Consider the following 25,582-nt stretch of genomic DNA (forward strand, 5'->3'; position numbering starts at 1 on the left):
GGTAGAGCGTGCATGGATGGGATTGGGATGGGGGTGGGCAGCCCTGATAAACTCTGTATTTGCCCCAAACGGGGCTGACCATCTGCCTCATAAATACTGGCCCTTTCCCCCCATTCTCTGTCTCTTCCTTCACCATCCTACATTCGCTTTATCACCTCGAACCACCACAATCGTTCATCACCCACTTTCGTTACTACCCCAACTCATCACCTTCACCTCAACCTCAACACTACCACCCTAAAAAACCAACCCAAAAAACCCAAACAAAAATCAAAATGCAGTTCAACATCGTCGCCGTTGCCCTTGCCGCTCTCGTGGCCTCTGCTGCTGCCCAGAACGCTACCGTCACTGGTGGTTCAAAGTAAGTTTTTTTCTAGAGAAAATATCTCGAGAGACCATCAGGTTTTCTAACATCAATATTACAGCTCCACCAACGCTACAACCTCTGCCACCCCCACCGCTAACCCAGAGACCGGCTCTGCCTTCAACAACGCCGTCTCCGGCGGTATGTTGGGAGCCGTTGTCGCCGCTGGCCTTGTCTTGGTAAGAAGCTCTTTCTCTTTATCATATTAGCGGCCAAGAAGGAACAAAAAGCTTATCATTATCTTTTATCAGGTCTTGTAAATCAACCCAACACCAATTTGACATGAAAATATGGGGAGGAGATCCGTGGGTCCGTTTGTCACTGCTGGCGTCTTTTTTTGTGAAATAAAAATTCCTTCGTGTTCAATTTTAAAGGGGGTTTTTTCTTCTTTTTCTTATAATTTTTTTTTCTGGGTTCGGTTTTTTTTTACAGCTACTTTGGCCTGCGTACTGTAATGGGGAAAATAGGATTTGATTGGATGTGGATGTGGATGGATGGGTTTAATGGTCTTGATGCCGGGTGTAATACTTCTTAGAAATACAATGCCCTAATTACCTCTACTTTTTTTCTCTTCTTCTCTCTCTCTCTTAGTGAAGTGAAGTTATTCCGCGATCAGCACTTTACCCCTTCCAAGGCTCTCCTGCAGCAACGGCCCGGATCAATCCACACCCTGGACCCATCCATCCATCGTGCATGACTGACCACCCACACACCAACCGCGGCTGAATATCCAAAAATAATACACACCCTTAGCTTCGGACCCTCCTCCGCACACCTGGAGAGCGAGACTAGCTGGATGGGCATGGTGCGCCAACTCCCTTGACAGGTGTCACGATAAGTGTTCTCTGGTTCTGGGTCGTGTTGGGACACCCGTGCTATCGTGAGTTAGTTTTTGTGGGGTTCTGTGTGCGTGGGTTGGTTGTAACTTGTGGGCGAGCGCTTCGGAAGGTCTTTCTTGGGGTGGCTTTTTTTGTTTGCGGCGTTTGGGCATCTTGGGCTCTTGGGTGGCTGTTTTCGTGCTGTGTATTCTAGACTCGTGGATAGGGCAGGAACATACGCGCGTTTCGAGGTTTTAGTTAAGGTCCTGATCAAATTCTCAAGGCCGAGTATGTAGAGCTGCATTCATCCTATGTAGCCATTGATTGAAAGCGGACACCGGCCTTACGATCAGGTTTGTCATGGGAGTAGAGTAACAGTTCAATGAAACCTAAATGCTCGACCGTGGCGATATAAACTTCGTCTTCACGCAGTACAAACAAGTGCAGACTCCCCGGCCGAATTGTCGAGCTCGGCCGAAAGGTTAGCCAAAGTCTTGTCATTGGCAGACAATGCGAGCAGAACAGTAAGTTCATGTCATAACGTAAACCTCCACTCCTTTTTCTTTTGCGCCCGGGGTCAGAGAAAGTTTTCGGTGTTAGTATTTAGGTAGGTGCAGAAGTGAGTAACTACATGTTGCTAGTTTCTCCGCGACGCGCGGTGATGGTTGGGAAGTAATTGGAGTCATGGAGGATCACTCGATCCCGCATTGGCCTGATTGCAAGATGAACGAATTCAGTATTTGTAGGTCCCAATTGCGATATGATCTAATAACTAAAAGTTTTATGAGTTGTTAGTTAATGCCCGTTTTTCTTCTTCTTTTCGGAAAGGGGGTGACAGACGCTAGCTGTCTCGATTCATCTGCGCATCCCAACGGTCCAAGCCGTTCATTGAGTTACTGTGTTTTTTGTTATTTCGGAAGAGATGTATTACACTGCTGTATATTATGTATCCTACTAACTGTGGCATATATTATACTATGAGGACAGATAGATACATGTATGCACGGTCTGAAGATCCAAGGTGTAAGTGAATTAAGTACATGTAATGATGGTGCTCTGTTATCTCTATATACAGTCCTAGTTATTAACACGTTGTCTTCATTAGCTACTTCGTACTGTGTTCCTATGTCTAATCTACATGTATCATACAGTGTTCTGATATTCCAACTAGAGTTAAGTCGATCTTTGCTATAAACTGACAACAGATTCCTGATGAGAAATTACTTCACAAATATCAATTCAGATATATTGCATCTCTAGTTTAATGCAACAATTGATTCTGTTATTTGTTTCAAACGGGGTAGGTAATGCGTCTATATATATGAGACGACCTCCACCTAGCTAGACTATAGCTACAGATGAGAACTTAGATGAGTATATTTCCCTCTGACGTCAAGTTGATAAAACTGATTCTGAGGTATCGGCTAAGTAGCGCTTAAGAATAAGCCAGAGCACCTAGAATTAAAATAGTTAATGCCTGTAAATGGCTGTATATGTATGTGGCCCAGCTGTTACAGCCGTGAGTACATGTTGCTAACTGCGTATATCTAGAAATTTTTATGGAAGTGTTTGATCAAGACAGTGGATCCGGAGCTCGAGGTACGTATTGACCACTACCCTCAAAGAAACTTTGAGCTTCTTGCAATGAGCTTGGATAAGCAAGGAGGTGTTGTGGTAGATAGGCTATATTAATACAGAAGCAACGATGAGTACCTACAAGACTAGGCTATGTCTTGCCTCGTTTCGTTTCGTTTCAGCCAAAGCTGGAGCCAATATAGTGACAATGATTCACTTCTCATTAATTGGTGATATATAATATCCCTTCGTGTGGCTTCAGGACATATGGCACCATACAAATTGTACGAGCTAGCTGGGACCGTCAACTGGCGGTGCAAGATTGACCAACTTATCACGCGAAACTCCTCTAAAAGTTAGTGGAGTATACTGTTTTCGTTAAAATTGTGTTTATCACGGTGTCGTCATAGGCCTAATATGTTATGAGCTAGTGTCAATCTGGTAAAAGGGTTCGGTGTGACAACGCAACGAAGCATCATCAGCTCACTACCGTACTCTACAGGTTATAATTGATGGGACAGATGGCCGAAAAATTAATTCTACGCCCTCATCGAGGTTCTCTGAGCTTTAGGAAGATTTGGTTGTGTGGTTGATCTTCGGAATAAGGATTTGGCTGTGCGGACGGTTTTACTAGATCGACGCCCATATCCAAGGAGAGAATGATGCAGTATTATGGTTAGAAACTATATAGAGAAGATAATGTAATAGAAACGGTATTTTACCCCACTCACAGGGAATTTAGAAAGTTTTGACTGAGTTGATATGTTCCGGAATGATTGGCGTCATTTATTATCACTCGATTTCACTCTGACCCCAACAATAAACATTTTATACTAGCTATCACCCCATGCACGAATTCGAAACATCCATAGCTGCGGCCGTGAACGATGAACCTGTTTGTGTATGATAGATATGGTCCACTAGCTAGTTACATGTATACGTTGTATTTTGCCAGGATATATGTATGTTATGAAGTTTTGCGGGTCAACGGTTTGTGGGAGACATACATGTATAAGCGGGCCGCAGCGTGCCCTATTCATGTAGGAGTACCCCGCATTAGTTGAGCGGGTAGCATTTCAACTTGGCAATGATAGGTTGGGCGGTTGGCCAATCGATGGGCCATGGGGTTATCTAGATCTAAATCCCAGACTTAGTAGTACTACACTTTGCTCCTTCATCATAATATTACAATACGAGAACGTACCGCCTAGACGCCTTCACGGGCAGACGGAGGGTATGGTCCTCCCCCCTTGATTGCGGGGGGGCTTGACGACATTGAGAAAGTCAAGACAGCAGAAGTCTTCATTTGATGCAGAGAATCGTATCTATATTCTTTATTTGGCAAAATTTGTCATATACATTATGTCTGTTGAAACATACACCATCCCAGCCGGAAGTATCTCACATCATAATTTGATTTGTCGTGTCGCAGGTACCCATACTACCACCATTGGATCCTCTTGGGGTTGTTAGCTGTGAAGAGCAGCCTGGAAGGGCTGCGCCCGCGTGCTGCTCTGCTCCTCTTTCCCTTTAAGTCTTAGCTGATATTGGTATTTCCCTTCATAACTAGAGCAGAGCATGCCTTTTTCTGTGCTATAATTAAGTTTAAGCCCATCTCCTTGAGCCCCTTGGTAGGGTTCGGCACTATGTACGCAGAGGTGCTGTCTGCCGCAGTATTCTACATCCCTTTCTTGTTACTAACCGGAATCATTTCATGATTGCATGGCCATCTCAATTTATACTAATTTATACTATCAATTTAAACCAGGTTGATGAATGAAAGCCTTACGCTTCTCTTTTCCCTGCTGCTCTGGCCTGGAACCTTCTTGACCTTGGAAGTACTTTCCTGGGCGGAGTAAACAGAACAATCACTTTGTTGAAGGGCTGTTCCGGCATATATATTCTAGTGCACCCTTAACATTGTATGTCGGGAGCCTGGGTGCAGGGCCAATCATCACCCGCCATTTGCGAAATTTCTTTTCGTGCTGACCTTTTATATCTTAGGGGGTTAAAACCAGCTTCGATCGAGCTTTCCGTACCGGTGTCTCTCCGGAGAGGCTTGTATATTGTTCGCCCACCTTTCTTTGCAGCGCCCTTTGAGTCTGAAGCGGAAGATTGGCGAATTTAGGCGCGCCGTTCATTGTGCGTCCCCGCACATCCTCATAAGTTTATCTGTGCCATCTATGGCGTTTTTGAGAAATGTTTTGATATGCTTCGAGGTGATATCATCTACCGCGATCTTTGTGCGGAGTCTTGTCCAGACAGCTACTATTCTCGACATTTAAGCAGAGTAGTTGATGATGGTCCGCGACAAAAGGTAAAGGGGACGATTTTATGGGGTTTGGGTGAGACTTGGTGAATAGGGATCGCGAATAGGGGCGCCGGCCGTAATTCAAATATTTGAATTATGGAGTTGTTGATTGATGAATTGATCAGTTGATCAGTTGAAGCTAGAAGACTTTGAAGCCACGAACAGAAATTCGACCGCACAGTCGCTTTTATGAGACGTATTATAGTAGTTGCCGTGGATCCGGATCATCTACTAATGCTATATAATTAGTAAACGCAGCTCGGACTCTGTCTCAATCATGTTTCAAATCATGAGCATTTCCTAAACTGGACTTTTAATTATTTGGTGTGTTTAGTGTGGTCCACAAGGCCTCGAGGCCTCTGCCTCGAGGGAGCTCAAGGCATGGCGGTCAACGAGGCGAGGATGCTCGAGGCAAATCATTTTTCTCGCCTCGAGCCACTCGAGGTTTAGGTAATCATGTCCTATGGCATATATTCAGTGGGACTGGTGTTTCTGATAGGGATATTGGAAGTACTCCCTTCATTTCATGCCAGTATTCCAATAAAATATGATTTTTGACGAACCTAAATATAGGAATTATCTGCCTCGAGCTAGTTCGAGCACCTCGAGGCATCACCTGTTTCTCACGAGCAAGCAAAGGCAAGGACCACACGAGGCAGAGGCGCCTCGAGGCACTTGTCTCTGTCTGCCTCTAGCAGCCTCGTGGACCAAACTAGGTGTGTTTGCACTGTAGTAACTTTACTTATGGAGCTTCGCAGAGGTTTTAGGATGTATACAGTACTGGAGCCCGTATTCGTGCTATGAGTTCATAACAACGGGGCTGCGAAAGATATTGAGACATGGCTGCTGAGACCTATTAAGCTTCATAGGATAAAAACTCTTAAAACTTGAGTTTATTTTCGTGCTTGAGGGGTAAAATCTAGAGAAGACCGTCAGTATTAGATCGAGTCTCTAGTGGTGATGAGGAGGACGCGCACATACATGTAATTGACGGTTAAGTTCCCTTCAAAGGATGGAAATTGTATCCCCTAGATCCCTAAATATCTCAAGACATTAATATGCAGAGGGTAAGGGCTAGCGGTGGTCTCTTGAACGTGATACCTAGAAACTTTACCACGATTGTCGCCCTGAGCTAACTAGCTATAGCTAGGGATGTGTTCCCTATTTTTTTGTTGAGATTTGATTTTTCATGTCCGCCATAGATAGATGTGGCGAGTTGATGTACCTAGTGATGGGCACGAGCCGGCTCGGATTGTGAAGATAAAGGCTCGAGCTCTCATGTTTATACCTAAAAATAGTAAGTCAGCATATAGAGTTCGTATTCAGGATGAATAATGGGGGATATATTCTCATATAAATTACTAAGCTCTGGGTTTTTTTGAATTATTACTAATGTTTTGCTAGGCTCGAGCCAGCTCGGCTCGTTCCCATCACTAGATGTACCAGATTTGTTGTGTTTAGTAGCCATTGAGGTAGGTGTAAGGCGTGTCAAAAAATAAAGCTCTGAATTACTGGACCCATGCAGTAAGACAATAGATGTACTAGCTATACGATGGTTGTAGATAGAAAGGAGTCTTTAAGTTAATTTTAGTGGTGTCTCGAGTAACCTCAAGTTGAGTAAAAGTATGTGTATCGAGCTGCTTTGATCTGCCTTGCGGGGGCTGCCTTGAGTTTTTGATGTTTTGACAACCTTTTGGAAATCCCAATCGGGCGGAGGATATGATAGGAGTATTCGTCTAAAAGGAGCTGCCCTGTATGACAATAAGTGCTAGTGATGAAGATAGCTCTGCATTACTTTCGTTGTCTTTCGGTTTCTGGGTGGTGAGCTCTTAAGCTGTATAGCTATAGTATATATATACGAGCTTCGAGACGAGGCCGGAGGGCGTGCTGTATCGAGTTCTATCGGTCTTGCGAGAGGGTAAAACTCGGGCTGGTCCGGGGCATTCACCGAAGCCTCTGCCTCGTGAGTAATGGTGGGCGTGGGACAAGGTGAGACTAATATTAATTTGGACCTAGGCCTCGTCGTATCTCAATCTTGAAAGCCTCGAGACCTGTGGTAAGTCTGTAGACTTAGACTAGGCTTGATCGAATTAAGTTAGGGATTTGCGCTGTTACTTTCTGTGAGATCTGGAACAAAACTTTTGGCCAATTGTGGACCGTGCCAAGCTTATTCTGAATGGTTTGCATCATTTACCATCACTCGCAGTTCTCGTCTCATCCTAGGATTGAGATCGTCTCGCCAGGTATGGGGGCGTCCAGTCTCGTGCCCATCATTAATCGTGGGCCGCACTAGGGTAACTTAACCCTAGACTTGACCTATATGCTCGGAAGGGCGTGGTGATGCGCTCAATTGATCCTGCTCGATTGGAGGAAGAGGCTAGTTGACCCTCACTCATTACAAGGCCTGAGGTATATAGATCATTTATTAATTGCTTTTATATCATAATACTCAGTTTGATCGAAGCGACTCAGGCCAAGGAATTGGATTGATTCTTGGTATGTACCTCTCCCCTTACTTTAAGCTCTGCAAGTTTCACCTTTCTCGACAGAACTGTACCTATTATGGTAGCTGTATGGCTTGTCCTAAGTTGCAAGAAGGTTATTTGAGTTCAAGATTGATGGTATCGACTTTATCTACAGCTACTTTTTATATTTAGCTGTTTCAATTAATGAGCTATCTTAGCTATAATGATGGGTTAGGGTTACATTTAAAATTCTCCCATTAACGAAGTATAATTGAATATTCGAGTTCGTTTTCATCTGAAGTAAAGGACTTAACGGTTATTCGAAACGCCGCTGTAGCCAATTTCAATTGGTCGAGTTGGTTCTGCAGAACACGTGGAAATTTCTTGTGCCCTGGGTTTCGCACATAGGCGTAGACTTCGGACTTCACCTCAGAGCCCAAACCAAACGACACCTCTCCGGATCAGCAAGGCCAACACTACCAAACGGCATCTCCACCATCGACAACTATATTCATCCATCTCCGGTTAATACCCAACCCTTCATTCCATCTCCCCACAGCCTCCCTCACTCCTTCCACCACCTTGCATCTAATTTGATTTGCATTCATATCTTCTCTTGCTTGCTGTTTTATTGCTCGATAATTTACTCAACCTCCTTTTTCACCGTTCGTGGATGAGCCCCGGCGCTCTAGATTCTAAGAAATCATGGCGCCTCTACCCATTTCTTTCACAGAGCTCCTTTCTGTAAGTTTGATGATTTCTGATTGCGGGGTCAAATGCTAATCAATCTTCGCTACAACAGCTCACACAGCTCGATATCCAAGTACGCAACTTCACACCCCCGGCATTTTTAGATGGCATTACACTAACATGATAAATTTATCAGCAAGCGTCGATAGGTTTTAATACAACTGTGGGACCTTTCCACTTGCCCTTTTTTATTTTCTTCGTTTTTTTTCTTAAATACCTCTATCTGGTATTGGTTAAGTAGCTAATTTTGTTATCGCGAGGTGTAGACCTTAGAGAGCGATCACTTTATCTGCGTCCGCGAGAAAAGCGACGAAGCCGCTGCTCAAGTAGTGATAGTCGATCTTCACAATGGCAACGAAGTGACTAGGCGGACTATTAAGGCCGACAGTGCTATTATGCACTGGACCAAGAAAATCATTGCTCTTAAGGCCCAACGGACACTCCAGATCTTCAACCTGGAAGCCAAGGAGAAAATCAAGTCACACACTATGAACGAAGATGTTGTGTTTTGGAAGTGGATCAGCGAGAAGAGCTTGGGTCTTGTTACTGATGCTGCTGTCTATCACTGGGATGTAATGGACCCTACACAGGCAACCCCGGTGAAGGTGTTCGAGCGACACACAAACTTGAACGTAAGTTGTTACCCATAATTGAAGCCTTTTAAGGCCCGAGAGCTTATGGTCTGCGTTAGAACTGTCAAATTATCAATTATCGTGTCAATTCGGACGAGAAATGGATGGTTGTTGTTGGTATCTCTCAGCAGCAAGGCCGCGTGGTTGGAAATATGCAGCTTTACTCGCGGGATAGAGGTATCAGTCAGGCTATCGAGGGTCACGCCGCCGTATTTGCTGAGCTTCGTCTTGAGGGGGCTCCGGCCGACACAAAACTTTTCACCTTTGCGGTTAGAACAGCCCAGGGAGCCAAGTTGCATGTTGTCGAAGTCGATCACCCACCCAACAACCCGGTATTCCAGAAGAAGGCGGTCGATGTATACTTCCCTGCTGAAGCCGTGAACGATTTCCCAGTTGCAATGCAGGTTTCGCCAAGGTTTTCAATCATTTATCTTGTCACTAAATATGGATTTATCCACCTTTACGACCTTGAGACAGGAACATGTATCTTCATGAACCGAATCTCCAGTGACACGATCTTTATCACAGCCCCTCACGATGCCACATCCGGTATTATCGGTGTCAACAGGAAGGGACAGGTCTTGTCTGTGAGCGTGGACGAAAACCATATCATTGACTATCTACTTGAGAACCCTGCAAACTCGGGCCTAGCCATCAAGCTTGCTTCCCGGGCTGGTCTCAAGGGCGCTGATGACCTTTACCAGAAGCAATTCCAGACCCTCATGGACCAGCAGAATTACATTGAAGCGGCGAAGGTTGCGGCGAATTCACCCCGAGGATTCCTTCGTACCCCCCAAACAATTGACAAGTTTAAAGCAGTCCCAGCGCCCCCTGGTCAACTATCTGTTATTCTTCAGTATTTCGGCATGTTGCTAGACAAGACCACTTTGAATAAGTATGAGACAATCGAGCTGGTCAAGCCAGTCTTGGCACAAAATAGGAAACATTTGTTAGAGAAATGGCTGAAGGAGAATAAGCTGGAGTGCACGGAGGAGTTGGGAGATATTGTCAAGCTGCATGATCTTAACATGGCGCTGAGCGTATACCAACGCTCTAACTCTCCGCAGAAGGTTATTGCGTGCCTTGCTGAAACCGGCCAGTTCGACAAAATCTTGCCATATGCGCAGAGTGTCGGATACACCCCTGATTACACGGCTCTTCTTCAGCACATGGTCCGCATCAATCCAGAGAAGGGAGCAGATTTTGCAACTCAGCTCGCCAGTCACCAGGGTGGTTCCTTAGTTGACATTGACCGTGTTGTTGATATTTTCCTTTCCCAGAACATGATCCAACAAGCCACGGCTTTCCTGTTATCTGCTTTGGATGGAAACAAACCGGAACATGCTGCTCAACAGACACGCCTTCTTGAAATGAATTTGGTGCATGCGCCTCAAGTAGCTGATGCTATTCTCTTGAACAACATGTTCAGTCACTATGATCGCCAAAAGATTGCTCAACTTTGCGAGAACGCCGGGCTCTTCCAAAGGGTACGGTACTATTTTATTTTTTTATAATAATTTGTTGTTTTTGATTTCTGACATGATAGACTGTAGGCTTTGGAGCATTATGAAGATCCCGCGGCCGTCAAGCGGATTCTTCGTGACAACAACGGAATCCCCCCGAGTTCATTGTTGAGTACTTTGGGCGCATGTCTCTAGAGCAATCCCTGGATTGCTTGAGTGAAATGTTGCGGGCAAACATCCGTCAAAATCTCCAAGTTGTCATTCAAGTGGCTACCAAATATTCCGATTTGCTTGGACCACACCGCTTGATCGAATTGTTTGAAAGCTTCAAGACATTTGAGGGTCTCTACTATTATCTTGGAAGTATTGTGAACCTCAGCGAAGACGCCGATGTCCACTTCAAGTACATCCAAGCTGCCACTAGATGTGGGCAATTCAGCGAAGTGGAGCGCATTTGTCGTGACAGTCAGTTTTATAACCCCGAGAAGGTCAAGAATTTCCTGAAGGAGGCAAAATTGGCCGAACAGCTGCCTTTGATCATTGTTTGTGATCGATTCAATTTCATTCATGAGTTGGTTTTATATCTTTATCAGAACCAGCAGTTTAAGTCGATTGAAGTTTACGTGCAGAGGGTCAACCCTGCAAGGACACCGGCAGTCGTCGGTGGACTGTTGGATGTGGACTGTGATGAGTCGATCATTAAGAGTCTGTTGGGCTCTGTTCAGAGCTCGGCAATCCCTATTGATGAGCTTGTTGCCGAGGTTGAACGAAGAAATCGTCTCAAACTTCTACTGCCTTTCCTCGAAGAATCATTGAATAGCGGAAACCAACAACCTGCCGTTTTCAATGCGTTGGCCAAGATTTACATCGATAGTAATAACAACCCCGAGAAATTCTTGAAGGAAAACGATTTTTACGATACGCTTGTGGTTGGTAAATACTGCGAGAAAAGGGATCCGTACCTCGCGTTCATTGCATACCAGAAAGGGTCGAATGATGTGGAGTTAGTTAAAATCACCAACGAGAACTCCATGTTCAAACAGCAAGCTCGTTACCTTGTCAAGCGTCGTGATGCTGAGTTGTGGGGTTTCGTCTTGAGTCAAAATAACATCCACCGCCGGTCACTCGTGGATCAAGTGGTTGCAACTGCTGTACCAGAGTCTACCGATCCTGAAGACGTTTCCGTCGCAGTGCAGTGTTTCTTGAAATTCGATTTACCAACAGAGCTTATCGAGCTTTTGGAGAAGATCATTCTTGAACCCTCACCATTCAGCGATAATAGCAGTCTTCAAAACCTCTTGATTCTTACTGCTGTCAAGGCGGACAAGGCTAGAGTCATGGACTACATCCACCGTCTTACCAATTATGACGGCCCTGATGTTGCCCAGATTTGTATCCAAAACAACCTTTATGAGGAGGCGTTCGAAGTCTTCAAGAAGGTTGATGCGCACAGCGAAGCGGTTAATGTCCTTATCGAATACATTGTCAGCATTGACCGTGCTTATGCATACGCCGACAAAGTCGATCTTCCCGAGGTTTGGAGCCGTCTTGGTAAAGCACAACTTGATGGACTGCGTGTTTCAGACTCCATTGAATCTTATATCCGTGCCAACGATCCCGGAAACCACTCAGAAGTCATCGAAATTGCCGGCCATGCTGGCAAGAACGAAGAACTCATTAAATATCTTCATATGTGCCGTAAAACGCTGAGAGAGCCAGAGGTTGACAGCAGTTTGGCGCTGTCCCTTGCCCGTGTTGACAAGCTTTCTGATTTAGAGGATTTCTTGAATGGGCCCAATGTTGCCAATGTTGACGAAGCTGGTGACCGAGCATATGAGGAGGGTCTTCATCAAGCAGCCAAGATCTTCTTCTCTAGCATCTCAAATTGGGCTAAGTTGGCGGTCAGTAGTCCTTTTTAACTTCTTATTAGTGATTTCCGCTGATAATTTTAGACTACACTCGTGTTCCTGGAAGAGTACCAGAATGCTGTCGAGTGTGCTCGTAAGGCCAACAGCACCAAAGTATGGAAACAGGTCAATGAAGCGTGTGTGGCAAAGAAAGAGTTCCGTTTGGCGCAAATCTGTGGTTTGAACTTGATTGTTCACGCAGAGGAATTGCAAGACCTTGTTAAGCAGTATGAGCGTAACGGCTACTTTGATGAATTGATCAGTCTCCTCGAGGCTGGATTAGGACTTGAACGTGCACACATGGTACATTTCAATCCGAACACAAATCTAGTAATTTGTTTTTTGTCTGACTTTTTTGAAGGGAATGTTCACCGAACTTGGCATTGCTCTGTCAAAATACCACCCTGATCGTGTCATGGAGCACTTGAAGCTCTTCTGGGGCCGTATCAATATTCCCAAGATGATCCGCGCGTGCGAACAGGCTCACCTTTGGCCTGAGCTCATCTTCTTGTATTGCCAGTATGTCTTCTCTTAACCCTTTGTCTAGCTTCTTTGACTAATAATTGCTAGTTATGATGAGTGGGATAACGCTGCATTGGCGATGATGGAGAGGGCAGCTGATGCCTGGGAACATCAGTCTTTCAAAGACATCGTTGTCAAAGTTGCCAATTTGGAGATTTACTATCGCGCTCTAAACTTTTACCTCCAGGAGCAGCCTTCTTTGCTTACAGATCTTTTGGCTGTACTTACACAGCGCATTGATGTTACTCGGTATGGCTTATTCCGTGAAATCGCAATTGTCATTAAACTAACAAATTACCAGTGTTGTCCGCATGTTCGAAAAGTCGGACAATATCCCACTGATTAAGCCATTCCTCATCAGCGTACAGTCACAGAATAACAAGGTCGTCAATAACGCCATTAACGATCTTCTTATCGAGGAGGAGGATTATAAGACTCTTAGAGACTCCGTTGAAAACTATGACAACTATGATCCCTTAGAACTTGCCAAACGCCTTGAGACACATGAGTAGGTTTTGGTCACATTGTTTGAGGGCCCGAGTACTAACTTCGATTAGACTTGTCTTTTTCAGACAGATAGCTGCCAGTATCTATCGTAAACAAAAACGATGGAGCCAGTCAATTGCCTTGTCTAAGCAAGACAGACTATTCAAGGATGCCATCGAGACAGCTGCTGTATCAGGCAAAGAGGATGTCGTTGAGGAGCTGCTTCGTTACGTAAGCAATATTTACCTTGGCACTCGCTTGCAGTTACTAATTTGGTGTCTACTAGTTCGTTGATATTGGTAGTCGCGAGTGTTACGTTGGAATGCTTTATGCCTGTTACGATCTTATCCAACTTGACGTTGTTATGGAAATTTCATGGCGCCATGGCCTTAATGATTACACTATGGTAAGATACCTTTAGCTCAGGATATAAGCCACGATGCTAACTTCACAGCCCTTCATGATCAACGCCATGAGGCAACAATCCATGAAGATTTCTACCTTGGAAAAAGATAATGAAGAGCGTAAAGCCAAGGAGGTCACCCAACAACGAGATGAAGACAATACCCCCATTCTTCTGGGTAACCGGTTGATGTTGACAGCCGGTCCTGGGGGTCCGATGCAGTACTCTAATGGGATCGCGCCACAGGCTACTGGATACTCGGGTTTTTAGATTACATTCCTTATGAAGCAATATTAGAAAGTCAGAGATGTTGTTTTATTCTTCTCTGTATATCCCTCTCTAGTATTTTGGGGGGAAGACTTCTGGGACAAAAGGAAGTATTTTTTTTTAAAAAAAGGGGGAGGTGCAGGGGAAAGAGGAAGGAAGGGTATTCGATGTCAAATTTCCTTTTTTTGGTCTAAGGGTTTTCATTTTTCGTCACCTATAGCTAAGTGTGGGTTGCTCATAATTTTTTTTCACCTGTAGTACTAGTTTTGCGCGATCTTGTTTCTATTCGTTCGTCTTCAGCGCTTCCCCCCACTCGATGAATCTTATTTATGCCCGTATGTCTGTAACGAAGTAAATTTGAACACGATGATCACTAAACATCGGGGTTAACAAAAGGTAAATGTCATTGGCAGGCTAAGTAGTAGTTACTATTACGGAGAGTTATCTCCTCACGATCGTCGATAGTGGTAAAGCCACAAAGTATGAACTTCATCCTAAGACATAAACGACATAAACACGGTGTGTCGGTACCAAAATCGCTTGGTCCAATTTTTTTTTTTTTTGATCGGCACTTGCATGATCAGAAGAGTTGCTTTTCCCCCCGCACTAGGTACCGTCTGCAACACCTACATAGCACAGTGACCCCATCTATCTCACATTTACATCCATCTCCCGCGAAGAATCTGCGATTTGCGCGGGAGGACGTGGGGAAACGACAATTCGCTCTGTTCTAGCCCGAAACAAACCCCTATCAAAAGGGCACCGGAGAGTTTCCGGTAGAACTCATCTTCACGAGGGCCTATTCACGAGATAAAGAGAGGTCTTTATTCGGTTATTAATTTGAGTAGACCGACCTGAGCCCGATTTCCGCCCGAGGTTACTGGGTAATACCCATGTTTAACTCTGTCCCAGTTCGCGGTAACAAGATCAAAAGCGGAGTGCGTAAATATTATGGGATCTGGGATGTCCTTTCTACTCGATAGGCATCTGCTTCCACAATACGGCTACCGTACGCGCGACATGTGCATTGCATTATGATTTGCCGGGGAACTATTGGTGCCGTGAGATAGAGCTCCTTCGGACTTCCTGGTAGCACAGGGAAAAAGCCATATGGATCATAATCCTACGATGAGTCTGATGAGAAGACGTGCCTGGAGGGACAAGACACAGAGCCCACGAGGGTGGTGGGGCTAGGCTAGAAGGATGATTGTAATTGCAAAGAGTAGTAGTCTCAACTGATAAGGACTCGGGTCGTTTTGGGGGGCACCGGCGCCGCATTAGCGACATCATCGATTTACCCCTCCAACCCCCCCCCAAGAATCTCACCCCGCCAGGTAAGAAAGAGAAAGGCGCGGCACAATTGTAGTTCCTTGAACCCCAGCTTGTTTGAATTCACCGCCCCCTCGATAGACTTACGCGGGAAAATACTGAGAAAAAAAACAAGCCATTACATAGTACATATCGCCGAGCGCCCCACCTCCACCTTTATTTTCATCCCCACTTCCTCCTTCTCCTCCTCTTAATACACCCTCCTTCACCCCATCTTCGTAGGTTAGAAACAGTAATCCATCTCTCTCCTACGCCGAGTTCTTTTTGATCTTTGTTACTGCCATTTTCAAAGCGCCTAGTTACTAGGGATAGCAGTGCAAGATGGAACAGCAATCTTCCCCCGATTACAATGCGGTCTTTGAGGATTCGGCGGACTCGTCGACGGTGAGGACGGTCCACCGTCTCCGTGCGAACTCAACAATTATGCAAGTCAACAAGATTTTGGGTTTGTTTGACTCGCTCTTTTGATAACTCTCAGGAAGCAACAAGAGATGCTGACAGAATGGCTTCGTGGTGATAAGTTGCAAACCGTGGTGAAATTCGTATGAGTCACATTTCTTACTATTGAGTTCTTATCTGTAATAGTGGATACTGACTCGGCGATTTGATAGCTATTCGGGTATATAATGCAACATCTTTGAGCACGTGGGACGTTTATTGGTTAGGTCTGGTTTACTGACGTTGTTGTGTGCTTGATATATAGATTTTCAGAACTGTAAGTCTGCATTGTTATCTTTTGCAATTTACCCAAAATGATACAAATACTAATGTGATATTGTGCAGGCCCACGAGTTGTCACTTCTTACTGTTGCCGTCTACAGTCATGAGGATCGTCTTAGCATGCACCGTCAAAGTAAAGTCTTCAAGATCCGTGGTTACACAGAGATAAAGGCTAATCAGGGCGTTTACCCGAATTCCAGAGGCGGATGAAGCTTATGCTATTGGTGCGAGGGGACAGTACACCCCCGTGCAGGCATATTTGGCGATCGATGAGATTATTAAGATTGCTGTTACCCATGGAGTGAACATGATCCATCCCGGTTATGGTTTCCTTTCTGAGAACGCCGAGTTTGCTCGCAAGGTCGAGAAGGCCGGTATGATCGTAAGTAATTGTTGCCCATATAGCTGGAGTTCAAGCCCTAATATAATACTTCAAGTTCATTGGACCTACCCCCGAAGTCATTGATGGGCTAGGTGACAAGGTCTCTGCTCGTACTCTTGCAATTAAGTGCAATGTTCCTGTTGTTCCAGGAACTCCAGGACCGGTTGGTAAGGTCGAGGAAGCAGTATCATTCGTTGAAAAGTACGGATACCCTGTTATCATCAAGGCGGCATTTGGTGGTGGTGGAAGAGGTATGAGAGTTGTGAGGGAGGGTGACAGCATTAAGGATGCTTTCACCAGAGCATCATCCGAGTAAGTTCCCTGACGGATCTACATCTAGTGAATATTTGTTGCTAACCCTAAATTATTCAGGGCTCTGTCCGCTTTTGGTAACGGAACAGTCTTCATTGAGCGATTCCTCGACCGTCCTAAGCACATTGAAGTCCAATTGCTTGGAGACAACTTCGGAAATGTTGTTCACTTGTACGAGCGTGACTGCAGTGTCCAAAGAAGACATCAAAAGGTCGTTGAAATTGCTCCTGCGAAGGACTTGCCTCAGGAAGTTAGAGAGTCTATCTTGAACGATGCCGTCCGTTTGGCGAAGTCAGTAAACTACCGTAACGCCGGTACCGCTGAGTTCCTTGTCGACCAGCAGAACAGATACTACTTTATTGAGATCAACCCTAGAATGTAAGACCCAGGAAACTATCTCGGTAGCCAGCCTACAAGTTCTAACATTTTTGAACAGCCAAGTCGAGCACACTATCACCGAAGAAATTACCGGTATCGACATTGTTGCCGCTCAGATCCAGATCGCCGCTGGTGCCTCATTGGAGCAGCTCGGTCTGACACAGGACCGTATCTCTACTCGTGGTTACGCCATTCAGTGCCGTGTCACTACTGAAGACCCTGCCAAGGGTTTCCAGCCTGACACCGGTAAGATTGAAGTCTACCGCTCAGCTGGCGGTAACGGCGTTCGTCTCGATGGTGGTAACGGTTTCTCTGGTGCCATTATTACTCCCCACTACGATTCCATGTTGGTCAAATGTACCTGCCATGGTTCCACATATGAAATCGCTAGGAGAAAGATGTTGCGTGCCCTTGTCGAATTCAGAATCCGTGGTGTCAAGACCAACATCCCCTTCCTGGCTTCATTACTTACACACGACACCTTCATTTCTGGAAACTGCTGGACCACTTTCATCGATGACACCCCGGAACTATTCGCTCTCATGACCTCTCAGAACCGTGCTCAGAAGCTTTTGGCATACCTCGGAGACGTTGCCGTCAACGGCAGCAGCATCAAGGGACAGGTTGGCGAGCCAAAGTTCAAGGGAGAAATCGTCTTGCCCACTCTTCTCGACGATGCCGGAAAGACCATCGATGTTACCTACCCCTGCCAGACTGGTTGGCGTAACATTTTGGTCAAGGATGGCCCAGCTGCTTTCGCGAAGGCAGTTCGCCAGAACAAGGGAACCTTGATTATGGACACTACATGGCGTGATGCTCATCAGTCTCTCTTGGCTACCAGAGTCAGGACTACTGACTTAGTGAACATTGCCAAGCACACCAGCTATGCCTACTCCAATGCTTTTGCTCTGGAGTGTTGGGGAGGTGCCACCTTTGATGTGGCCATGAGGTTTTTGTACGAAGACCCATGGGACAGACTTAGGAAATTGAGGAAGCTTGTGCCCAACATTCCCTTCCAGATGTTGTTGCGTGGTGCCAACGGTGTTGCATACTCATCGTAAGTCCCAAATCATGATTACTTATTGATATATATACTGATAGCTCCAAGGCTCCCCGATAACGCAATTGATCATTTCTGTGAGCAAGCAAAGAGAAATGGTGTCGATATCTTCCGTGTCTTTGACGCCCTTAACGACCTTGACCAGCTTGAGGTTGGTGTGAAGGCTGTTAAGAAGGCTGGAGGTGTCGTTGAAGCTACCATCTGTTACAGTGGAGACATGCTTAACCCCAAGAAGAAGTACAACCTCGAGTACTACATGAGTCTCGCAGACAAGATTGTTGCTATGGGTACTCACATCCTCGGTATCAAGGATATGGCTGGTGTCATGAAGCCCGCAGCTGCTACTCTCTTGATCGGAAGCATCCGCAAGAAGTACCCTGACCTTCCTATCCACGTCCACACTCACGACTCAGCCGGTACTGGTGTTGCCTCTATGGCTGCTTGTGCTAGGGCCGGTGCCGATGCTGTGGATTGTGCCACTGACTCCTTGTCTGGTATGACCTCGCAGCCCAGCGTTGGTGCTTTGCTTGCGTCTCTGGAGGCATCGGAGGAAGACCCACGCCTCAACATTGAGCATATCCGTGCCATTGATGGATACTGGGCTCAGCTCCGTCTTCTCTACTCTTGCTTCGAGGCTGGGTTGACTGGACCGGATCCCGAGGTCTACGTACACGAAATCCCTGGTGGTCAATTGACCAACCTTATCTTCCAAGCAAGCCAGCTTGGATTGGGAACATTGTGGGCCGAGACCAAGAAGGCATACACCCAGGCAAATGCTCTTCTTGGAGATATTGTAAAGGTCACTCCTACATCAAAGGTCGTTGGTGATCTTGCTCAATTCATGGTTTCCAACAAGCTCACCTACGAGCAAGTTATTGAGAAGGCTGAGACCCTTGACTTCCCCGGATCTGTTCTCGATTTCTTTGAGGGACTTATGGGACAGCCGTACGGTGGTTTCCCGGAACCTCTTCGTACCAATGCGCTCCGTAACCAACGCAAGAAGCTCACCGAACGCCCTGGAAAGTCGCTACCACCAGTCGAACTTGCCAAGGTCAAGCAGGAGCTTGAGGCTAAGTGGGGATTCGCTTCAGAGTGCGATGTTGCCAGCCACAACATGTACCCCAAGGTCTTTGCGGACTACAAGGAGTTCACACAGAAGTATGGTGATTTGAGTGTCCTTCCTACCAGGTACTTCTTGGCTAGCCCGGTCATCAACGAGGAGTTCCACGTCGAGATTGAGAAGGGTAAGACCTTGATCTTGAAGCTTCTTGCTGTTGGTCCTTTGTCCGAGCAGACCGGGCAGAGAGAGGTTTTCTTCGAGATGAACGGTGAAGTCAGACAGGTCACTGTCGATGACAAGAGAGCTGGTAAGTGTCACCTAGATAATTTACTATAAACATCACTAACAGTAAATATAGCTGTCGAGAACTTGAGCCGTCCCAAGGCTAACCCCAGTGACCCTGGCCAAATTGGTGCGCCAATGGCTGGTGTTGTTGTGGAGCTTCGTGTCCATATGGGCTCCGATGTCAAGAAGGGTGACCCAGTTGCCGTTCTCAGTGCAATGAAGATGGTATGAAAACTCCTTCCTCGCTCATATCTACGAAACCACGATCGCTAATACATTTAACAGGAGATGGTTATTAGTGCGCCGCACTCAGGAAAGGTGAAGCATGTGGAGGTTAAGGAGGGTGATTCGGTCGATGGGCAGGACCTGATTTGCAATATCGAAAAACCATAAATATTATTACCGTATTGATTCATAGACGAATTTTTTATTTTTTTGTATTTGTTTTTCTTTTCTATTTAGCAAACCTTTCTTTCTTCCCGTTAGTCCTTGAATGAAACAATTCACATTGGATGATCTATTTTCAAGCTCTCCCGCGGCCGTGTATTCTTACGATTGGGGTTATCCTGGGTTGATTATTATTTGCGGATCAAAAAAAAACCCGGCTCTTTGGTAGCAAACACGCATACAGCAGCCGGTGGCATGCCCAACAACCCTGCTGGATAAAAAGTAGAGTGATTTCTGTAGCCATATCACGTGAAAATCTCTTGGCATGACAAGAAGGAGGGGCAGGCTGCAGAAGATGAGGTTGAAATCCCCCCCACTAAGTTGGCCCCGCTCCTCCTCATTACCTCATCGATTCTTCCCCCATCGAAAAACGCCATCGCCATCAGGAACACAGGGGATAATAAAAAGGAAATATTGACTATCGGCCCGAATCTGTAAATAAATATAATCACCGTGAGTCTGGTGATTTTCTCTTGAAAAATGTCACACGTTTTCCCTTATCTGTGAGTGGTAAGATGTAGAAAACGTAATTCCCATTTAAATATCTCTATTGGTTCCTCGCCCCTCCTTCATCTCACCCCCCCCCCCCCCCCCCCCGGGGGGGCGCGTCAATCGTGTCTACCCTACTACCCTACGTAAAATAACGGGCCTTATCTCTGTCAATATAGTCTAGACGCATAAAGCACGTTTGGTACCCTTGCTACTCCCATTGGCGCAACAGTCCCAGTTCGTTTTTTTTTTACCTCTTCCCCTCAGCTGTTTTAGTTTGCTATTACCCTATTCCCCGAGAACCTTGTCTCGATTTCTTTATAAACTCCGAACATCTCGTTTGACCCATCAGACTCATCATCATCAGACTCATCATCAAAAATGGCCATTACCAAAATTCACGCTCGCTCTGTCTACGACTCTCGTGGTATGTAGCTATGGTCCCCATCTTCTTGAGAGATAGATTTCCGTACTTGCTGTGGTAAAACCATGATACTGATATCGGTTTGTTACTTCTAGGTAACCCCACCGTCGAGGTCGATGTCCACACTGAGACCGGCCTCCACAGGGCCATCGTCCCCTCTGGTGCTTCCACTGGTATGTAACACTCTTCCCGTTTCTAGATGTTTAGTATGGTAGCATACACCGGTTTAGTTACTTACCAACTTCCCTCAACTTCACAGGTCAGCACGAGGCCGTCGAGCTCCGTGACGGTGACAAGTCCAAGTGGGCTGGAAAGGGTGTCCTCAAGGCCGTTTCCAACGTCAACGACATCATCGCTCCTGCCTTGATTGCCGAGAACATTGATGTTAAGAACCAGTCTGCCATCGACGAGTTCTTGATCAAGCTTGACGGAACCCCCAACAAGGGCAAACTTGGTGCCAACGCCGTTCTCGGTGTTTCTTTAGCTGTTGCTAAGGCCGGTGCCGCGGAAAAGGTTCGTATTTTACAGTATTCTCTTATTTATTTTGTCTTTTTGATGAAATATCACTCGCTGTCGTTGCCATTGCCGGTTTCCTGGGTGTTGTGTCATTGCTCCAGACCATTGTATGGATCTGAAAGAGCTACCCCACGTTCCGCATTTGATAGTTGTATGACACAGCTTAGCACCCCACCCCACCTTTCCCCATGCTACTACTACCAAGTACCTTTTTTGTTTTTTCTGGGCGTGGATCTTACTCCCGAGGATCTTATTGTGTAACCTTAACGAAATCGGGATCCGCCGGATTAACTGACAACCGAGAATTAACAGAAAATCCCGCTCTATGCCCACATTGCGGAGCTTGCCGGTACCAAGCAGCCGTATGTCCTTCCCGTCCCCTTCCAGAACGTCCTTAACGGAGGTGAGTTACTATTCCTAAAAACCCCGGCCGGCAATCATTGCCGTCTCCATAATTCGTCAATACTAACCGGTATTCCGAAATATAGGTTCCCACGCTGGAGGTATGGCACATCTGAGTTATACTTTGTACTCCCTTAACCTTCCGCAACTTACCGATGTGATTTCTAGGTCGTCTTGCCTTCCAAGAGTTCATGATCGTCCCTTGTGATGCCCCAAGCTTCACTGAGGCCATGAGACAGGGAGCTGAGGTTTACCAGAAGCTTAAGTCTCTTGCCAAGAAGAGGTACGGACAGTCTGCGGGTAACGTCGGAGACGAGGGTGGTGTCGCTCCTGATATTCAGACTGCCGAGGAGGCCCTTGACCTCATTACCGATGCTATTGAGCAGGCGGGATACACCGGGCAGATGAAGATTGCAATGGATGTTGCCTCTTCCGAGTTCTACAAGGAGGATGCTAAGAAGTACGACTTGGACTTCAAGGTAAGTGATTATATGCAGTTGTTTTTGCCGGAACTCGTATGCTAACATTTTACCCATAGAACCCTGACTCCGACAAGAGCAAGTGGCTCACCTACCAGCAGCTTGCTGACCTCTACAAGAGCCTTGCTGAGAAGTACCCCATTGTCTCCATTGAGGACCCCTTCGCCGAGGATGACTGGGAGGCATGGAGCTACTTCTTCAAGAACAGCGACTTCCAGATCGTCGGGTAAGCTTCTTGAGCCATCAGATATTCTCATATCATTTATTAACCTTGAATCTTAGTGATGACTTGACTGTCACCAACCCCATCCGTATCAAGAGGGCCATCGAGGAGAAGAGCTGCAACGCCCTTCTTCTCAAGGTCAACCAGATCGGTACCCTTACCGAGTCTATCCAGGCTGCCAAGGACTCTTACGCCGGTGGATGGGGAGTCATGGTCTCTCACCGTTCTGGTGAGACCGAGGATGTCACCATTGCCGACATCGTAGTTGGATTGAGGGCTGGTCAGATCAAGACTGGTGCTCCTGCCAGATCCGAGCGTCTTGCTAAGCTCAACCAGATCCTCCGTATCGAGGAGGAGTTGGGTGACAAGGCCATCTACGCTGGCAAGAACTTCAGAACCGGTGGGTCTTCTTTACCTTATCTTCCACTTTCTGATGCTAATATTGGGCCACTAGCTGTCAACTTGTAAATGTTTGTCGCCGCGGGTCCCATTCATTAATTTATTGGGACGTTGTGACTGATGTTTTGGGAAGGAATAAAAAAAAACTAAAAAAAAAAACCTATCTATAGTTAGTTCTGGGAACGGTTGGCTTTCTGTTTTTGCTAGCAATGGAATGAGAAATAAAAATAAAATATTATCCATTCAATCTTCCGCAAACTCCCGCAATAAGCGTGACTTGTCTTAAAAATAATTCAGGCATCCAACCGGCCGGTTATGTTGCAGCTTCGTAGATGGAAGCACGACATACCCGAGTGATCGTTTGTGATGATCTGGGCACGTGACGTTGTACGGCGGATCTGTGTGCTTAGTTGGTAGCGCGAGGCGGCTATTAGTTACATGTATTTGTAGGTTGTTTATTAATTCTCCCGGAGCCAATGAAAGAACGAGACAGCTCGCTTGTGTCTTTGTACCTGCCCCACCCCAATCTGGCCAGTGGGAGTGGCCGAGTGAGAATCTCTGATTCTGTCTGCCGTTACCCTACCTGCTAGTCTGACTCGAACTCTAGCCTCACGCCACACGCCACACCCACCCCACCTTGCCCCTCACTGGCATCTCCAGCCTCAAAGAAAAAAAGGGACCCTCCTTTCTTCCGTCTCGCTACACCTACCACCTCATCTCACTCATTTGCTTGTGCTTCACTTTTTTTTTCATTTTTTTGTTAACAGCCTTTTCTTTGCACACACTCCTACAAACGCACAATCATGGCTCCACCAAAGGACAAATGGGGTGTGTATATCTGACCGACCGATCACTTAAAGCTTCTCTGATCCTCAAACTAACGGCGCACCATCACAGATGATGAGGCTGAGAGCAGCGAGGAAGAAGTAGCCGGCACTGTCCCCCGTATCGCGCCAAAGAAGAAGTGGGACGACGAGGAGGACGATGATGATGTACCTATCTCCATTCACTATTATCAAGCTCCCCAAAACTGACTCACTCCCCCTCCCCTATAGGTCCTCGACTCTTGGGACGCCGCCGACGATTCCGAGGAGGAGCGCAAGAAGGAGGTTGCCAAAAGGCTGCCGCCGAGAAGGCCGCCGCCGAAGCTGCTGCGAACCACAAATCAAAGGCCGAGCGCATCGCCGAGCGACAAGCCGAGAAGGCTGCTGCTGCCGAGCGGGCCGCCCGCGAACTCGAGGAACTTGAGAACGAGACACCCGCGCAGAAGAGGGAGCGCGAGCGCCGCAGACAGGAGGAGTCGGATATGTCTCACGCTATCGATCTTTTTGGCGCTGTTGGTATCGGTGCTGGGTCGGGTATTGGGAACCGTGAGAAGAAGATCAGTCTCACGGACCCCAACGATCCTACCAAGAACATCGACTTGGGATCGCTGCTAATCTTCAACCCAACAACAAAAGATGCGTTTTTGAAGCTGAGAGAGGTGCTTGTGCCACTGCTCACTGCTAATACCAAAAAGGCACATTATCCTCTGTTTTTGCAGGAGTTTGCCAGGCAGTTGTCAAAAGATATGCCCAGTGAGCAGATCAGGAAGGTTGCAAGTGGCCTGACAACCTTGGCCAACGAGAAGCAGAAGGAGGAGAAGGCGGCGGATAAGGGTGGTAAGAAGAAGACCGTTAAGAAGACTGCGTTGGCGGCGGCTGGAAAGGAGATGGATAAGTTTGACACAACTGACTACCGTGCGGATAACACGTATGATGAGTAAGTCTTCTGTCATTTCCCGTGATTTAGAATTTGATACTGATTGTGGCTACAGTGACGACTTCATGTAAACAAACAACCCAACTACACGATTCCATGACTGCATGAGAACGAGGAATGATCGGGAAGGAACAAAAAAAAGGTTATCGAGGTCATACCGGAAATAGACGCGGGAGTTATTAAACTACACATCCACTTATTTGCTTATTTATTTTTCTCTTTTTTTCTTTTCTTTCTTGCTTCTGCTCTTTCTTGTTTCCAGTGGCATATTTTTCTTTAATATAGTAACCTATGTACTGGCCGCAATTACTTCTTTTCTAGTCTTATTGTAGAAGAAAACTTTCCCAATTCTAAAAGTTCCATATCCAACTGAACCCCTGTCGTGTGTCCCTGGTGATACGTGGCTGCGTTCTATATTATCGACGAACACGCGTTATCATTTACCGTTCGTGAACGGAGCACCTGTAGCAACGGTTAAAATCAAGGTACTCAATCATAAACAGGGGCTAGTCCCGGATTTTGACAAAGAAATGTTTCTCACTGGCCTGAAATATCCTTTACTAGTCCTAAGCCCACAAAAGATAATGTTTATATATACCGAGTGATATATCATGATTGACACCTGTTTTTTTTTTTTTTTTTTTTGTTTAATTCATTAATTGCAATGATTGACACCTGCCCCATAGCCACAAGACTTCCTGTTATTTCCAGCATGTGATTTGAAAAACCGCACTTCAGACCGCTATACGTACATACATGTATCTATATTTTTTTGATCTCGATCTTTGGTGGGATTTCAGGGAGGGCGAGTGATAATATGTGATTAAGGCCCTCCGCAAACTTAAGGGGTTTGGTGTCATAGAAATCAGGTTGTCCCTTTCAATCCCTCGTCACTAAACACCACTATCTGGCTATCACCGGCGAGTCATGAGGTATGGAATATGGTTGGATGT

At 46.1% G+C, this 25,582-nt stretch overlaps 5 protein-coding genes across 5 annotated transcripts; all 5 read left to right on the plus strand.

Moving 5' to 3' along the window:
* Positions 1 to 275: 275 nt before the first annotated feature.
* Positions 276 to 624, plus strand: LAJ45_08599 (uncharacterized protein; the record flags this gene model as incomplete). Its single annotated transcript, XM_046118149.1, has 3 exons — positions 276 to 361; positions 426 to 543; positions 616 to 624. The coding sequence occupies 3 exons, from the start codon at positions 276 to 278 to the stop codon at positions 622 to 624; spliced, it is 213 nt and encodes a 70-aa protein (XP_045968747.1).
* Positions 625 to 8,238: 7,614 nt separating this feature from the next.
* LAJ45_08600 (uncharacterized protein) lies at positions 8,239 to 13,966 on the plus strand (the record flags this gene model as incomplete). The annotated part of the gene is made up of 14 exons (XM_046118150.1): positions 8,239 to 8,277; positions 8,336 to 8,356; positions 8,420 to 8,446; positions 8,550 to 8,915; positions 8,975 to 10,402; positions 10,469 to 10,514; positions 10,574 to 12,279; positions 12,331 to 12,588; positions 12,647 to 12,804; positions 12,856 to 13,056; positions 13,109 to 13,315; positions 13,365 to 13,524; positions 13,580 to 13,699; positions 13,748 to 13,966. The coding sequence occupies 14 exons, from the start codon at positions 8,239 to 8,241 to the stop codon at positions 13,964 to 13,966; spliced, it is 4,956 nt and encodes a 1,651-aa protein (XP_045968748.1).
* Positions 13,967 to 15,613: 1,647 nt separating this feature from the next.
* On the plus strand, positions 15,614 to 19,882 carry LAJ45_08601 (uncharacterized protein; the record flags this gene model as incomplete). The annotated part of the gene is made up of 12 exons (XM_046118151.1): positions 15,614 to 15,737; positions 15,814 to 15,834; positions 15,904 to 15,911; positions 15,996 to 16,007; positions 16,076 to 16,145; positions 16,213 to 16,394; positions 16,450 to 16,706; positions 16,767 to 17,084; positions 17,143 to 18,141; positions 18,193 to 19,511; positions 19,563 to 19,714; positions 19,775 to 19,882. 12 exons carry the CDS (start codon positions 15,614 to 15,616, stop codon positions 19,880 to 19,882), a joined length of 3,570 nt encoding a protein of 1,189 aa, XP_045968749.1.
* A 924-nt stretch (positions 19,883 to 20,806) lies between these two features.
* Positions 20,807 to 22,937, plus strand: LAJ45_08602 (uncharacterized protein; the record flags this gene model as incomplete). The annotated part of the gene is made up of 9 exons (XM_046118152.1): positions 20,807 to 20,852; positions 20,945 to 21,022; positions 21,109 to 21,362; positions 21,678 to 21,768; positions 21,854 to 21,868; positions 21,936 to 22,246; positions 22,306 to 22,472; positions 22,529 to 22,869; positions 22,924 to 22,937. 9 exons carry the CDS (start codon positions 20,807 to 20,809, stop codon positions 22,935 to 22,937), a joined length of 1,317 nt encoding a protein of 438 aa, XP_045968750.1.
* Positions 22,938 to 23,671: 734 nt separating this feature from the next.
* Positions 23,672 to 24,700, plus strand: LAJ45_08603 (uncharacterized protein; the record flags this gene model as incomplete). Its single annotated transcript, XM_046118153.1, has 5 exons — positions 23,672 to 23,696; positions 23,766 to 23,860; positions 23,924 to 23,977; positions 24,040 to 24,629; positions 24,685 to 24,700. 5 exons carry the CDS (start codon positions 23,672 to 23,674, stop codon positions 24,698 to 24,700), a joined length of 780 nt encoding a protein of 259 aa, XP_045968751.1.
* Between the last annotated feature and the right edge of the window lie 882 nt (positions 24,701 to 25,582).

This window comes from Morchella importuna (assembly GCF_003444635.1).
Source record: "Morchella importuna strain M04M26 chromosome Unknown Morimp01GS030, whole genome shotgun sequence".
NCBI classification, from domain to species: Eukaryota; Fungi; Ascomycota; class Pezizomycetes; order Pezizales; family Morchellaceae; genus Morchella; species Morchella importuna.